General features: G+C 41.8%; 2 protein-coding genes across 2 annotated transcripts in view; one reads left to right on the forward strand and one right to left on the reverse strand.

Moving 5' to 3' along the window:
* RRAS2 (RAS related 2) overlaps positions 1-3,894 on the forward strand; it is a 79,187-nt gene extending 75,293 nt beyond the window's left edge. Inside the window, exon 6 of the mRNA XM_073347461.2 lies at positions 2,447-3,894. Within this exon, the coding sequence (XP_073203562.1) occupies positions 2,447-2,534 (88 nt within the window). The 3' untranslated portion in view covers positions 2,535-3,894. The remainder of the gene's footprint in view (positions 1-2,446) is intronic.
* Positions 3,895-8,426: 4,532 nt separating this feature from the next.
* On the reverse strand, positions 8,427-8,971 carry LOC140913828 (triosephosphate isomerase-like). Its single transcript, XM_078853496.1, has one exon. It carries the CDS (start codon positions 8,901-8,903, stop codon positions 8,442-8,444), a length of 462 nt encoding a protein of 153 aa, XP_078709622.1. The 5' UTR covers positions 8,904-8,971; the 3' UTR covers positions 8,427-8,441.
* Positions 8,972-16,497: the final 7,526 nt, after the last annotated feature.

Genomic DNA, 16,497 nt, shown 5'->3' on the forward strand with positions numbered 1-16,497 from the left:
ACACTTTTCCTTCCACTTTGTAGGTTTTTCAGATATAGAGACTGATGGCAAAAACGATCTTGCTGGCTTCTGTTAGTGTCACCACGGTGGGGGGGGGGGCGCGAGTTGGATGTACCAGGAGGGAGAATTTTCTGTGTATGGAGAAAGGCAAATTGGGGAAGAGGCAGGGTAGTTGGAAAAGACTGGCCCTAAGCAAACTTCAGAGCGTGTATGCACATGCTTTTCATAAATGTTGCTTCATTACCGCACACATGCAGCTTCCTTTCCTTCCCCTGTTGACCACATGAGAGCTTTTGCTTTGAGTCAGATATTCACTTTCTACCTTTCCTCCCGGTCTCATCAGGCTTTCTCGCTCTCCTGTCATCCCCTTCACTCTCCCTACTGTAGCCTCCAACCTTTAACTCCCGGTGATTGCTGGTGCCCTTCAGCATAGCAGTGAGGAATACATTACAGGGGAGGAGGAGGAATCACTGCTGATTCCAGTACCACAGGAGATGGCTAACACCAATAGGACTTCGGAAGAGGAGACTGAGAGTGGTTTGGTCTAAAGAAAGAATTGAGGAAGAAGCAGCTGCAGGGTGTCATGTTTTAGGGAAAGGAGGGGAGGGGAAGCTGTGCATTTTAAACTCCATTAGGGCAGGCAAAGTTGCGGGTGTTTGTGGGGCAGGAGCATTCTCTTTTTCCTTCCCTGCGGTTGTGCCTATGGGCCTAAATAAAAAACAGTACCTGGAATAACAACCAGAAGTGACTAGGAAGGCAGTGAAACCCTGGACCACATACCTGTTTCCTATGGCCAAAGCTGGTAAGCAAGCAAAAAGTCCCCACCTTAGCTTTCTGAAGCTTTAGAGTATCAAAGAAAGCTCCATGTAGAGTGCAATGCAGTGATTCCAATAGGACGTCACAAAAGCATGGATAACTATGGTGAGTGTTATGTAATGTCCTCCTATAAGTACATGGAAAAAGATGGCTCAGGTTCGTAGTGTCTTCTGTCAGCATAGAGAGGAGTTCTGGAAAAGGGTTTAAAATTTCAATTGAAGGAAATTGCTTCCTTTGATGGCATCCTGCCTTCCAGAATCTGTCAATAACTGACCCAATTCTTCCCTAGTAGATTTTTTTAGTAGCTATCACTGACATGGGTCTCAGTAGTAAATTGAAGCTCCCATTGCACTTGCACTTACCCTCTGGGTGAAACTGGAAAAATAAATGTTATATTCACGATAGAAATACTGCTTTGGCACTTCAGGAAGTGCCTACCTGTTCTACCGAAAATCCCATAGCCTAGCCAAAGGGTGCTAACTTTTTTCCCAGCGGACATATTCTTCTTGTCTTATTAGTCATGAGGGTGATACAGTTTTGGTTTTGAGGCAAAGCCCCATCAGAGTAGGATCTTGCTGTAGTTATTCAGGTAGCATAAACACCATTTTTAAAAATCTGGTTTATAGGGTGGTCATAGGCCAGAGACAAGTTATATATTTTCAAGAGCTATCACAGATTATCCTTTCCTTTTTGGCAGAAAAGAGTAAAATTATAGAGCCTTCATTCATCCTCTACCATCAGGATTTTCCTCTTTATTCCTTAAATTATAATTCAAATTTGATTTCAATTTTAAATAGACATCTTTGTTTTCAAGTACCATTTCACTGCTCCAAAGAGGGTGAGTTATGTCATCACTTGGATGTTGAATAACTTCAGAACTAAACTTGTTGCTATATCAGTCAAGCTGGCTGTAAGTAACCCATTTTGAACCATTTAAATTGCATCACAGCAACTTACTCTGTTTCATGGAATTTCCCTTTTGGTTAAAGGAAAGCCCATGTTATTAGAAGCATTGTAAGAAGAGCTAACTAAGAAGTTTGATTTTTAATACTTGTTGATGTAGCTTCTAGAACCAGGCATGAATTATGATTATGTTGATCAGCTATTATGAAAAATATTATTGCTTATGCCCCTGGAAAGAACAGGATTTGGGGGAATGTCTGTAAGATATGGTTTGCAGAGTGACAACATCTTAAAGCTTTATCCACAATAAATGGTTATTTAAGCTGTTAACATTGAGGTACAAATATAGGCCCATTGTAGTTGGTTACGGGCACAACACCCATTTTTACCTCTGAGCATGCCCAGAAGGGTAGCAGTATAACCTTACCTGAAAACCTTGCTGGGTCTGACATGAACTGATATAGTAAGTATGCCTAATAGTATTTACCAGCCGTATTTGTAATATCTCTGGACAGGGATTCTTATTTTATGTTTGTACAGTACCTAGCACACAGTCTCTAGGTGCTGCGGCAGTACAAATAATCTGAAAATCCTGGAACTTGTCTAGTCAACATAGGTAATGGTGGTTAAGACTAATTTTGCCAGAGGAAAAGCATCATAAATAAACATGCTAAAATATAGCGGATTTGAGTTAGAAATATATGAACTGAACTTTCATTTTTTTTAGAAAATTTCAAGAACAAGAGTGCCCTCCTTCACCAGAACCAACACGGAAAGAGAAAGACAAGAAAGGCTGTCATTGTGTCATTTTCTAAGAATCCCATGAATCAAGCTATCAACTGCCAGATTAATTTTTCTTTCCACCATTTTGCATCACTTTGGGTATGTCTAGCCTTTTGTGCCATGTCCTATAAATGGCCACCAAAATAGCCTTAGTCCTAGAGGCTGGCTGAATACAGTCCTAGAAGACGACTCAGTCATCTCAGGGCAGACTTCAAAGCAAAACACTAAGGCTGCTTCTTTAAGATCAGTTTCTATTTTTTCCTCCCTTTAAGAGTGTGCACCTTGAGGTGATGAAACAAAACCTTAGAGGACAAGGTGTTCAAGTGAAGCATAAAAGTTGTCTTATGTTAATTAATTTATTTTTCACTTCTGACATTTCATTAGCTACTATTAAGGAGACCTGCAATCAAAGTGTAAAGTGTATTTAATAAAAACGTGTATTGGCTTTTTGCCCTTCAGTTAAATTAGAGTTCAGCTAGCCTTAAGAAATCAACACTGAATTTCTTTGTCAGCAAAAATGTTTCAGCTCTTGTTTATGCTTCAGCTTTTTTTTCCAGTGGCCAAAAAGTCTACTTACTGTATTTATTTCACGGATCCAGAGTAGCTACAGGATTATTACTACTATTATAATGTGGTCAAATACCTGGGCTCATTCTGGACTAGCCATTTCAGTTTATTAGAAAAATTTCACATCATTGTTGGGGGGAAAAATTCATGTCTTCCTTTGATGTATTTCTGGGTAAGGGATTCAAGAAAACTAAAATTGTAGCTGTTTTTGTTTCATGTAATATAAAAAGATGGATTTGATCTTTCCAATGTCAGATGATTAAATGTTTTTGCTATATACTTTTATACATTATTTTCTTATCAAACTAGTTAACAAGTATTTTTATATGTTTGTAAGCAAATATGCTTTCACAGCATAACTTGTGTATATGTAAAGATGAATATTTAATTCTCACGGTTCACGTTTAACTGTCAAAATAATGCGAGATATGCTGAACTGTGGTAGAACTTCTCCTTACTGTTCTGTTTGTACCCAGCAATGGCCAATCATGTGCCTGCCCGACTTTCCTATAAAAAGTAAAGTTTGGCATGCTTTCAAGTAATGTTTAGTATCCCTTATAAAAGACTGACCATTATGTGAACTATATTAAACTGTAAGACTTTTAAATGACTGTTTAGTTTAACTGTGGATGGTTTTTGAATTTTGAGTTCTGTGGATTGTGTTTAAACAATTCAAGAGTATATTCCCTGATTCTGAAATACTGAGTGGTATTGCACAGTTGTCACCTTATTGAATGTGTCCAACAGTTCTATGAAGTTTGGTTATTAAGCATACCTTTGTATAACTTGAGGTGCTAGAATTAAAGATGATCTAACCATTATCAAGAGGTAAGCACATTGCACCTTTGTTTCTTTTAAAAACTGAATCTCTCCTTCGGTTGAAGGGTTAACAATAGCTGGAAGGGGGATAGGACAATACAGGCAAACTTTTAAATATTTTCAGCCTGAAATTTGGCCTATAATGTGAATGGACTTCAAGGATCTAAGTGGAAATGGCTTCCTGATTCAACTGACGCTGTGACCAGAGGCTGACACCAGAGGACTACAGAATGATAGTTCATAAAATAGATCACTCAAAATAAACTTCTTGTACTTGGCTATGTTTTGGCATATGCTAATTGTTGATTGCTCTGCCAATAAAAAAAATTCTATAATTCTGCTCTGGTAATAGAATCTTGAAGACAACTAGGTTTTGTGTAACAAGCCAGGTTAATACTAGGAGTGATGCTAGGAAACGTTTATAGTAGAGGAAATTAAGTTGCAGTAGGAAGCTTAAGTTGGCTCACTGACTCTGCATGCACACCATGGTTATTTTTCTGAGAAATGACTTAACATATTTTACATGATGTCTGTAAAACGTTATCAGTGGGCACTCAGTCATTATTTGAGTAACATATAGAAAATTTGAAATAAAAACTCTGTGGAATGTTTGGCAGATGTATTACATTCTCCAAGTCTAAGAAATGATGGCCTTTAGCAAAGACTGTGGGTTTTTATTTCTCAGATGTGTAAAGCACTTGGGATTAGGGGAAGGCCTTAAATGTAAGGTATTGCATTATGTTCATAAGCAGGCCTGCTGACAGAAATTCCGGGCCCCAGGGCCAGGGCTGTCCGTAGGGGGGGCAGGGCCCAGGGCAGAAGTGAAAAATTAGTCACAGGACCGCGGGGGCCCCCCAAAGCATGGGGCCCAGAGTGGTCTTGTGCACCTAGTTGCCCTGCGGCTTGCCTGGGCAATTTAAAAGAGACTGGGGCTCCCTGGCCACTGCTGCTACCATGGCCGTGGTGGCAGCCAGGGTCCCCTGGGCCCTTTTAAATCACCTGGGCCCCTGGGCAATTGTGCCGCCCCCCTCCCCAATGGCAGTCCTGTTTATAAGCTTCAAATTAAGTTCTCTGGAAACTTTCAACTTAGTGTGACTAAGTAGCCAGACTTGTGCACAATTTTTAAAAAGTTAAAGCTGCATGATTCTTCTTTTTTAATCACTTTTTTGAGATGTGAGGTCTTCACTATTTGGTAAATTAACCTCTAAAGTAAAGAGAAGATGCTCTTTCAGATCGGGCTGTTTTTAGCATGCCTGTCAGAGAGAGAGAGAGCATAAGAACTCTATGCTATTTCTTTCACACACACAGAGCCTTCTTTTTTTGCCACCGTTGAATGGAGCCTGGTAACCTGTTGAGTCTGTTACAGCATAGTAGTTATGTTTCAACTCAGCTGTAATAAGGTGAACACTGCTGGGGCTCCCAGAATCTTCTATGGCGGCACACTCTGTACCACAGTACCTAGACCAACATTCAAGCTTCAGAATGTAAGCCATCCACTACCTACAGGGAGGAGGATGGGGAAGTGAAATCTTCCTATATGCATGTTACTGCATAATTTAGTATTGAGAAGGGTTCACATATTCCACTGAAGGAGCCAGGATGTAGGACTTCTGTACTTCATCTAACAGTTTAATTCATAATGGCAGTTTCTGTCCACTTGTTCGCAAGCACAGTGCCCAACGAGCCTTTATCTGTTCATACAAGTAATGCGGTGGCAGAGAAATGGAGCAGCTTTTGTGCTGCTGTTCAGCAAGAAAAGCAAGTTGGTTACCTGGGGCCAAAGAGGTGTGGAATCGCTGCTCGTGTTGTGTAGACTTACCATAGGGCAGAAGGGACTGTGCCTTAAATACACCAGTGACTGGTTCATCATCTTGCACTATCTATTTCATAATCCCCGGTGTGATACCAAGAGTTCAAATGTAAATGATTTTCAAATAGAAAGTAATTGTCTAATAAAGTGATGCATAAAGTATATAAAAAGTCGACTGGCAGTGACCAAATTATCCAGGGATAAGTGGCCACCTCCTGGGTTTCTCTCTAGAATTCAATGTAGTTGATAATGGAATAATGCTACACTTCCCAACCTAGGGGATGGTGAGCTCAAGGAAAGGCTTTCTAAAATGGTTTGAACCCTTCCTTGTGGTTGACTTCACGAATTCAAATGTCATTAATATACAGGTATGTTGTTCACAGCTGATAACCACTGTTGCCCACTTTTTCTAGCATTTGGCTGAGATCAGGACATAAATGAGGTAGAGCATCCTGAAATTAAACTCCAGCAAGGCAGAAGTGGACAGAGGGAAACACTTCAAAAAGTTTGCTTTTTCTATCTCGGTCCCCTCTATTCCAGGAGACATACTCACAGATTATCAAGCCAGTCCATGATTTGGGAGTTTTGCTGGGCCATCTGAATAATTTTATTCTTTCTCCATCCTTGTTGAACTCAAGGTCTGGTTTCTTCTTTTCAAAGCACTGAATGGCCTGTCCTTAGGATACTGCCTCTCCCTTTAGGAGCTCAACCTCTGTGAAGTCATTGCTTTTCTAGAACACTGGAATGCTGGAGCAATGGGAAGCATTGTGGAATTTTTACCACAAGGGCAAAGCTTGTCTGCATAGGGAGTGGTGCTTTCTCTGAGGCGTGCCTGAAACTGTGGAGCGTTGCTCTCCCACAGGAACTCATACATACCCCAAACCTCAGTATGCTGTGGTCCGAATGTGAAATGCACTTTTTACCTTGCCTTGCTTAAGAACTACAGACACCAGTTTTTGTGCTAATAATAATCTACAGGTGTGGTGTTTTTTCTCCTCGGGTAGGGGGTGCATGGTGAAGAAACCCTGTCTGAGAAATGTTGGCCACCTTCTTTAACTCGATTCTGCAAGGTGCTCATATTATAGTATGGGGCATGATATGAAAAGTTAAGTAGAACCAACTGTTATGGATTTCTGTGAACTTGCCCACACAGGAGGGAGTTGCTGTGGTGGTTTGTATTTTTTAGATCTTCCTTAAGGACTATATCCCCCACAGTGTGTTGGCAGCTGGCTGTGCTCTGGATCCTAGCTCTGCAGCAAGCTAACCTTTCTGCTCTAAAAATAACACACTGTGATGAGGCGTTGCAGAGCTGTGCAAAGGAATGGAATGGATGTTCTTTCCTCTGCCTTTTCAATCTATCACTCTTGCCCCCTAAGAACAGAGCTGTACTAAGACCCTGCATGGAGCCTTGGTGGACTAGCTGTAGCCTAGATTAAGGTGTCAATTTAAAGGATAGGCCAAAAATAAATCTGTGACTGAGGAATTTTGTCAGGCTACTCCTTTCCTTGATTGCCATTTTAACTGGGGTGGTTCCTTTTGGACTAATGGTTCTTGCTTCTGCCTTCCTATGCTTCAGAATACTGGTTCTGCTATTCAAGGAGATTCAGTCCTTGCAGCTTGACCTTTGCTTAAGTTTCCCCTGGTTTCATTGCCAGTCTCCCAAGACAATGAGAGGGGCACCCTAAGCAACTACATAAGTGCACCCCGCTGACTATCCTCTTGAGATTAGTTGCCATAAAATGCCTGTCAGCAGCATTAAATGGCGGATATGCTGCAGGAAGGAGTATGCACCTATGAACTGCTGCATAGCTTCCCTGGGTTAGATGGACTGATTTAGTCTGGATTGGATCTAAAACATACCCACTTTAATGATTAGTCTTCTGCCATCATTTTTCCACGTGGCTGCATTCGAAGATTTATAAAGCTTTAGTCACAATTTACTATAACAAGATTCCTTCTCCCTTATGTGGAGCAATTAAAGCTTTTTAGAAATCCTGGTTTGTTTCCATGTTGAAATAAGCACATGAGGTAAACTACTGTCCGTAAAAGAGCTCTACTGCAGCAGTTGTCTGCATTTCTTACTGCTCTTTAGCAGGAATGTTGGTTGAAAAGATTCAGAAACCTGCCTTATATTCAACCTAACCTTTACCTTAACAGGGGGAAGGTTGTCCCCCCCCGCCCCCCCGTGCCACGTTTATTTCTATTCACTGTTGGTTAAGGGACACGGAAAAGCTACAATGTCTCACAGGGCTGTCTGCTGCCAGGCACTCCCTCCCAGCTGGTCAAACCAGAGGCTGCCTGGTGCAAGAGGCAGCCTTTCCTCCTCTCTTCTCCCCAGCCCAAGTGACCGCCTTATTGCAGCACTGCAGAGGAAGATGGGTGGGAGGGAGGGAGAGACATGCTGTGGACTCTGATTGGTCTACCAGGCACATGGGCACAGCCAGCCAGACCCACCCACAAGCCTACCCTGAGTTTTGCCCACTTAAGAGAGAGGGAGGGCAGGCAAGAGGTGGAGACTAATAAAACCCTGTTTCTGGGAAAAGGTGCTCTGCCGATCAGAATCCAGCAGGGTGACAGCAGTTAGCAAGACTAACAGTTATGGTGAATGGGGGGAGAGGAGTCATGGGTGAGGGGGCAAGGGGTGAGCTTCCTTATAGTTTCTTCTCCTTCTTTCACCTCCATGATGGTTTTCCCTTTTGGGCTCTATGGATCGGTTCAGTGTTTTGCGTTGATGTCCAGGAATTCAGGCTTGAGGGAGGCGCTGCCAACGAGGAAGCAGTCTGTTACGCTGGGAGGCCAGTTCCTTGCAGGTGCCACCAGTGACTGAACCTCCATAGATGAACCGAGTGACAGTTTCAGACACATGCCTTTGTAGCCATCCCCTCAGCTTCTCATGACCCTCTGGAGCCTGCTGGGGAGTTGCAGTTTTACCAGTTCCAATAGCCCAAACTGGCTCATAGGCAAGAACCACCTTGCTCCAGTCCTTCATGTTATCGGCAATCACTTTGGTCTGTTCAAAAACCACCTTCTCTGTGATGCCAGCTTCTCTCTCATCCAGTTTCTCTCCAATGCAGGTGATGACACCAAGATCTTCAGCCAGGGCATGGGCCACCTTCTGCCCAATCAGCTCATCAGACTCCCCAAAAACATGTCTTCGCTCTGAGTGGCCCAGGATCACCCAGGTGGCTCTTATGTCCTTTATCATTGCTGGGCTGATCTCTCGTGTGAAAGCTCCCTTTGGCACCTTATAACAGTTTTGTGCTGCAACCGCAATCTTTGCATCAAGCTTCTGAAGGGTCTAAGAGGCAATTTGATCAGTCTAAGTACCTAGATGGAGAAAATTTCTCATAGTAAAAGGCTCTTTACTTTAGCAGACAAAAGCATAACCAGATCCAATAGCTGGAAGCTGAAGTTAGACAAATTCAGACTAGAAACTGGGTTCTATCTTAGTTCTATGATTTGTGCTAGGTTGGAACAGGGATCATAATTGTCCCTTCTGGTGTTAAAATCATGAGCAAGCTTTAGTATGACCTTTCATTAGGGCTCCTGCAGTGAGAATAACTAGCCAGTAGATCCTCCTGCCCCCCCCTCTGAATATTTTCAGATCAGCCGATTTTTGAAATGATAGACTCCAAGCAGGAACATGCTTGGGGAGCGGGTAGGTGTGAAGTGAATTCAGAAAAGGGAAGAGTTCGCAGTAAGTGGGGGGAAAACTGGAAGAGATAATAAAGGGAAAAAGTGAGAGGAAGGAGCAGCAGGATGGAGGAGAAATCAGGACCCATTCCTATTCCCAATATGAGTGACAGTGAGGCCTAGTCAGATTGGGGAAATGGAGGAGGGCATGGCTGTTTTAGACGGAGAAAGGGAGAAACTAAACTAAAACTGAACGGGTAGCCATGGAATAGGAGCCGTGGAGTAAATTAAGGAAAGAGGAAGAACATAAAGTTTGGGAGGAACAGTAAGCAAACACAACATTTCTATTGCACAGAAAGTCTGGTGCCAGAACGTTATGATAAAATACTTTAGTGTTTGATTCAGATCTCATGGATGCAGTTGTTTGCTACTCCACAGACAGGCCTGCCCAATATGTGCAGAAGTCTCGAGGTCTTGCATATAGAGGAGAGGATGCAGCTATTCCCTTCAACAATATTCCATGTCAGAGAGTTCACTGCAGAACTAAATGAATCTCTCCCTTTGTTAGGGGAAGGGAGCGTGTTACCAGCCAGATACCTCAAAGGTGAGGGGCTAATTCCAAGCCTTAGATCATCTGGGAAGTAGGTATCTAGTAATTTTATAACCATTGATAATTGTACTAAGTACTTTCCCTCAAAGCACTTTACAAACAACTTACCTAATTCTCAAAACACCTCCGGAGAAGATGATTTCAGATGAAGAAATTTAAAGCAGAGATCTTAATTTACCCAACACTTCAAAGTAAGTCAGTGGCAGAGCCACGATAGAATGGGAATTTGTCTCCTAATCTTTTTGCATAGCTCTCTACGGGAACAAGAGAAGAAGCTTTTATCTTGCTAAAATGCAGTTACGGTCTATAAATAGAAAAATGGTCTGGTACAAAAACACCAACTTTGAATACATACACTACACGGAAGTGCTCAAAATAGATTTACTTGTTTCAATGCTGTTAAATTTTCTTGTAATACTTTTAGCAGGACGATTCCTTTATCAGACCGACTTAGTCTTGTGATTTTCACTTAGACAATGCATGAGAACTGATTTAATTCATGTCCTAATAGTAGGTATTGTATTGCAATATCCTGAAATACTGAATATGCTTGTGACTGTTATATTGACAACCACTGGATGTCACTATTGCTAGGCATACAAAGATGTTTAAAGCATCTCTGAAGTCATTTGTGTTTACTTTCTTTACCCTTTATCTTGAGACCCTTTTACAAAACTAAATATTTTCCTTCGGTTTCTTCCCCTTGTTTAGGCAAATATATGGAAAATTCACAAAGCAATCTAGCTGCTAATTATAGCCCTCGTCAAAGGGCAACTGTGTCAATAGCATTCTAAGCCATTTTGGGCTGTGATCCTGTCAGATGTCATAAACTAAGTAATAAGGCCCGGATGGGAAACCACCAGGGAAAATCCGACCTCTGTAAGAAGTCATGGTGGTAGTTTCAGCACGTGATATGCCTCTCTGCTTCTTAGAGTGTGATATTTGAGGGCATTTTGTTGCTAGACAAACTGAGAACTTAAAGGATTTTACTATTTGGGGGGGAGGAAGGGTCAGATTATCCATTTCACTTTTTTTTCCAAAAGAGCAGATGAGTTAACTTCGGTGTCCCGAACAAATTTGACCTGGGATACTAGGTTTCAGCCCACCTAAGTGTACCCTGTAGTTTTAACTGGGCGAGTATTCTTCACTTCCAGTCTGAAACTGCCGTATGGAGGGTTTGGGTGCGCGCGCACTGTTAAACAGCTGCTGTGCTGTGCCACGGGTGGGTGAAGTGATTTCTGTCTGTAGGGGCTGACCAATGGCCTTTTGTCAACTTCCATGGAAGTCTGTGGGGCTACTTTTGAGTTAAGTTTCAGAGTAGCGGCCGTGTTAGTCTGTATTCGCAAAAAGAAAAGGAGGACTTGTGGCACCTTAGAGACTAACCAATTTATCTGAGCATGAGCTTTCGTGAGCTACGGCTCACTTCATCGGATGCATGCAGTGAGTGCATCCAATGAAGTGAGCTGTAGCTCACGAAAGCTTACGCTCAAATTTGTTAGTCTCTAAGGTGGCACTAGTACTCCTTTTCTTTTTTTGAGTTAAGGTTTCTCGTTTGGACACGAAGGCCCCATTCCTCCAAACCCTTAGGCACTGGTGTAACTTCAACCATTTAGGTTGTCCTGTTGACTTCAACAGAACTACTCAAATGCTTAAAGTTACACACCTGCTTTAATGTTTTCAAGATCAAGTTAGTTTCTAAATCTAATTAAGTGATTTTTTTTTTTTGGATCCTGCATAAAAGGTGCTACGTAAATATAAGTTTTATCACTGATGTAAGAACAGCTGGAAATAGTGTTTGATAAACTGCTGCAGAAGCAGAACAACCTTTTTTATAAACAAGAACAGTTAGATGGGAATTGGAAAGTACTGAACGTTGGAAAACAAAAGCAAAAAGGATTACCCCAGGGCTTAAAAATGATGTGCCTTAAAACAATAGGTCATGGAGAGAACAATTTAACCCTCATATTGATGACTTCTGAATTCAGATGTGATCTTGAAGTTCCAAGTAAAGATTTATAATTCCAGTTAGCACCTTATGGATATGAGATGTTTGAAATAAGTGCATTAGGAAAGAAGCTCCCAGGTTTGGATAGCTCTTTCACTAGCAAATTTGAATAACACTAACATTTGGAGTGATTAGCAAATGAAGTAGTGACAGTATAATACTGAGAAATTGAGACACTATAGCCAAATCTTTCAAAGGTTGCTGGTGAGAGATGTCTCAAGTTATGGGTGTTCAGCTTGGGGCTCAAAGAGCCTAATGTTTAGAGGTGCTAAGCTTGTATGACTCCAGTTAGTCTTGGGAATTGTGCATGCTCCACTCATATGAAAATCAGCAGCTTGATGTTTTAAGTTGGTCAAAAAATAAGGCACCCAATTGACAACTGTTTCTGAAAAAACATCTGAACTGTATTTCCAACAAGGGTTGTCATAAATGCCTCTGTCTAGCTATTTCAATGCAAACGTAAATCAGAGATTAACTGCATTATTTAACTGAAAACTAACTAGTTTTCTATTGAATAATGTCTTTACAAGCTTATGTTTCTTCCTTGAATAGCTAGGCTGATCAATAGGTGCTGTGATTTTAAGATTGCTCGACAAATTCTGAAGTTAGTCTTGGTGTGCATCTGTATTATCGGAGAAATCATTGAGATGGCAACATGGCATCCTTTTGTTCTCAAATGGTTCCATTTTCGCTTAAAGAATATAGCCTCTAACAATGACTTTTTCTGCCAAATGATTTATCTGACAGACTAATAGGTCTATTAAAAAAAAAATCCATGTGAACAGCAGTCATCTATGTACCCCAGGATGCTCAATGGAAGCTTACAATCTACAATAAAAACTGCAAATTAAGATATGTTCTAAAAAGGTAAGTGCTTTTCTTTCTTTTTTTTTAAAGTGAAATACTTTCCCAGTTGCTTTTCAGGTTGCTAAATGTTTAGGAGGTTTCCCTGCACTTTGCCAGAAGGCTTGTGGCATCCAAAGTGAATACTTTTATGGTGGTACATAACAACTACTAGTAGTTTTATAAACACTAAAGACAGTCCCTATCCCAATGAATGTATAACCTAGCTCCGGTGCAATAGAAATGCCGATACAGTAGATGCCCATGTAAATCATCATTGAGAGATTAGCTAAGTTTTATTGAGGGGATTTGCATTCTTTTCACTTGATGTGATCATATTTGCCTCAGGGTCACAGATAATATTGTCCTAGTGGGGGGGGGGGGAGGGGAAAGATCTCTGTTTTGTGTTTACCACTGTTTGATGAAAGGATCCTATTTATTTTGAACAAGGAATAAAATTCAGTTCTCAACCAGTTTCTTAGAGTTTCTGCTCCTTAATGTAACTCTTGCTGCTACGTTTAAAACAAAAGTGAATGGCATGTGCTGCTAGTATGTCATAAGATCTTTTCAATGTTTTAAATTTTAAATTTAAAGAATTGCTCCTTTTTAAAATGCCAAACATGGTGTATCCTTAGCGCTTTCCTCCATTCCGATCTGCTTGCTTGCTCGCTCACTCAGAACTGTACTATTCCCTTGCTCCTGAGGTTCACTTTTGCTACCTTTATACAAAGCTTTCAAATATCTTGGACTTGACAGCTCATCCCACTCTGAGAGAATGACCTACCAAAAGGAAATAATAGTGAAATAAAACCTTTCCAACCCTCAAACTACTCCATCCCCAAATCCAAGGGCAGGAGGAATTGCGGAGGGGAAATGAGTTTTGCAACACAGAGAATCTGAAGGACCAAGTCAGGAGTGACTTCCAAAGCTGGGGACTCTATGAGAACGATGTGCCAGTAGCTTTCTTGCCTTTTAAATGAAGGGGAGCTCCAGTGTGAGCACCTCCGATAATCTCATCTGCTCCAGTGTTGCCTACGGATAGAGTAGGTCACTTCAAGTACCCAGTCTCAAACTGTTTAGAGCTTCATAGGTTAAAACCAGCACCTTGAATTCTGCATGTCCTGGCTGCCAATGTGAATACCAGAGTGATGGTATAATGTGATCCTGGTGTGAAACTGCTTAATAGATGAGCATCTGTATGCTGCGTTTAGTTTCTAAATGATTGCAATGAGGGTATCCCCATGTCAAGTGCATTCCTGTAATCAAATGTTGAGGTGACGAGACAGGCATGAAGAATTGTGGCACTCAAAGTAACACTTCTTCCCAGATTTTTTTTCCAATTCTCCTAGTCATCCAGAAGGAACCCAGGAACTGATGCACCTCAGTTGTGCACTTGTTTCACAAATAAGTCATGTTCATTCCATTGGAGTGCCGGAATAACTTTTACCAACTCTTTTGACTGTTTTCCCTCAGTCCATCAACCTTGTCTGTTTTATCTAGGTTAAGTCACAGCCAGGTTGAATATCATCCAAGCCCACAACTCATATAGACCATGTGACATTTGGGTAAACTTTCCTCTCTGCAGAATGAAAATGCACTGCTGTTAATATTCCAGCTGCTATAATGAGAAACCAACCAATGGCAAAGCCAGGTCACTGGGTTGTTACAACTGTGGACATGTTTCATTAACTGTCCCCTTCATCTTGCTGCTGTGATCATGTTACTGACACATACTATGGCCTCAGACAACTTGTCTGCTTTCAAGAACTCAGCAAAAGGAAAGGATGTGAGAGTTTTGGCTCTCCTGACCTCCCAGGAGGAATTACTGAAGTATAGGGGGGAGGGCGGTGGCTTGCCTACCTGGAACTCTTAGATTTTAATAGTCTGATGCCCTTGTCGGGAGCTGAAAAACTCTCTTCTCTAGTGGGGCTGCCATTAAATTCTCTGAAGTTTTTCTTAATCTTTTTGTTTGCAAACCTTAGCATTATCTCTCCCTACGTTGTGCAAGTCTTTGCTCTGGTCGGTTCCTTGGATGATGACAGTGATGCCCTGGTAAAGCATAAGAATACTGAGCTGATCAGAGCATGCAGTGGAAATGTCTCACTGTACCATCGTATTAAAAATCCAAGAATAACATCTAGACTGTTGTGAGAAGAGTCTCTGATCAAGCAATAGACTGTGTTATGGTACAGTTCCCTATAGTACACTTGCATTCAGATTTTAATACTGCAGTCCCAGAAAGACTTGAGTAGATGGGGACTCATAGGCATAAACTGGATTCTTGGACAGGGTCAGGGGGATGGAATATTCAGTTTCTGAAGGTTTTGGAAGAAGAAAATACTCAGAAATAAAATACCATCCCCGGCTTTCTCTTCTCCAATAATTTTAAGCACTTAGAGATCTATGCTGTAATCAGTGTTAACTACAGTCACATGCCCTCCATTATCATAAACACACGTTTTATTTGGTTGTGGTGGGAGCAGACATGATGTGGGGATTCCTCTTTTGCCCTGGATAGACTCCCTTTGCCTCTTAAAGTACAATAAAATGATGGATGATGTCACAGGGCAGGGCTTCTTCCAAGCATACAGTGCCAGGCCTAGTCTCCTTTAGGAAGGTTTATTATCCAAACAGCAGTGAATAAAACACACAGTGCCTTAGCTCACCCTTTGTCCTAGGGTTTCACAGCCTCCCCTCCTAGGGGTGTCTGGTGATCCTGCTTCTTGCAGCTTCTCCATTTCAGTCAGCACTGCTCCCTTTCTGGAACACCAGCCCCAGGACTGCTTTCCTAGGTACCTTGCTCCAGGCACTCACTCCAGGAATTATCTCTACTCCCCAGGCAAGGCCTGTCCTAGTAACTCCTCCTCCTTCTTGCCTTATGACAGACCTTTATAGCCCCATATGCAACCCTGCCTCTTTTAATTAGCACCACTGGAGCCACCTGCTCTGACAGAAGGGAACTGGGTCTGGTCTACCCACCGGGACTAGCTATCCTGTGACAGATATGATTTTAGGATCACTGGTGTTGCAGACAAAAGTCTAACATTAGATCACTAAGTTATTCCCTTGCCCTGCCATGATGGTATTCAGATGAAGGCTACATCATATCAGTGTGGTGGTATCTGTGATCTTAACCAAAGGGCAAGGAGCGAAGTTTACAAATCTGTATTATGCAAACTTCCTCTCCATTCTTTTTCTGTCCTGTTTGCCCCCTTGTTTCATTGTCTGTCTTTCTTTCCCACATTACATGCTCTTCTCCCTTGTTTACCTTTGGACTTCGTTGCTTCTTCCTTGAGCGTCCTACTTCTTTCTTTGGCTTTTTCTCACTTTGCCTCCTCTCCGTCCACTTCTCCAATATGGCTGCTGCTGAGGACGTTGAGATATCCCTTCTGCATCTATATACCAGCACTTTCAACCTGAGGGCAAGCCTACACTACAAAATTAAGTCAACCTAAGTTACATCGACGTTCCGACACTGCAGAAATTAAATCACTTTTACATGGCTACACTACGCTCCTTGTGTTGGAGCACTTGCACTGATTTAACTATCAGTGTGGGGCATTGTGGGATGGCTTCTGAAAGGCAGCAACAGTCAATGGAAGCAATGCAGTGTCCACATTGACACTGCGTCGCCCTAACTACATTGACCTAAGTGCTATGCCTCTCATGGAGGTGGAGTTAATAGATCGGTGTAGCAGGAGACTTACA

This window comes from Lepidochelys kempii, chromosome 6 (genome assembly GCF_965140285.1).
Source record: "Lepidochelys kempii isolate rLepKem1 chromosome 6, rLepKem1.hap1, whole genome shotgun sequence".
Taxonomy (NCBI): Eukaryota; Metazoa; Chordata; order Testudines; family Cheloniidae; genus Lepidochelys; species Lepidochelys kempii.

Bases quoted from the DNA above. Each gene is read 5' to 3' on its own strand.
- LOC140913828 (XM_078853496.1), bottom strand. From the start codon at position 8,903: ATGATAAAGGACATAAGAGCCACCTGGGTGATCCTGGGCCACTCAGAG.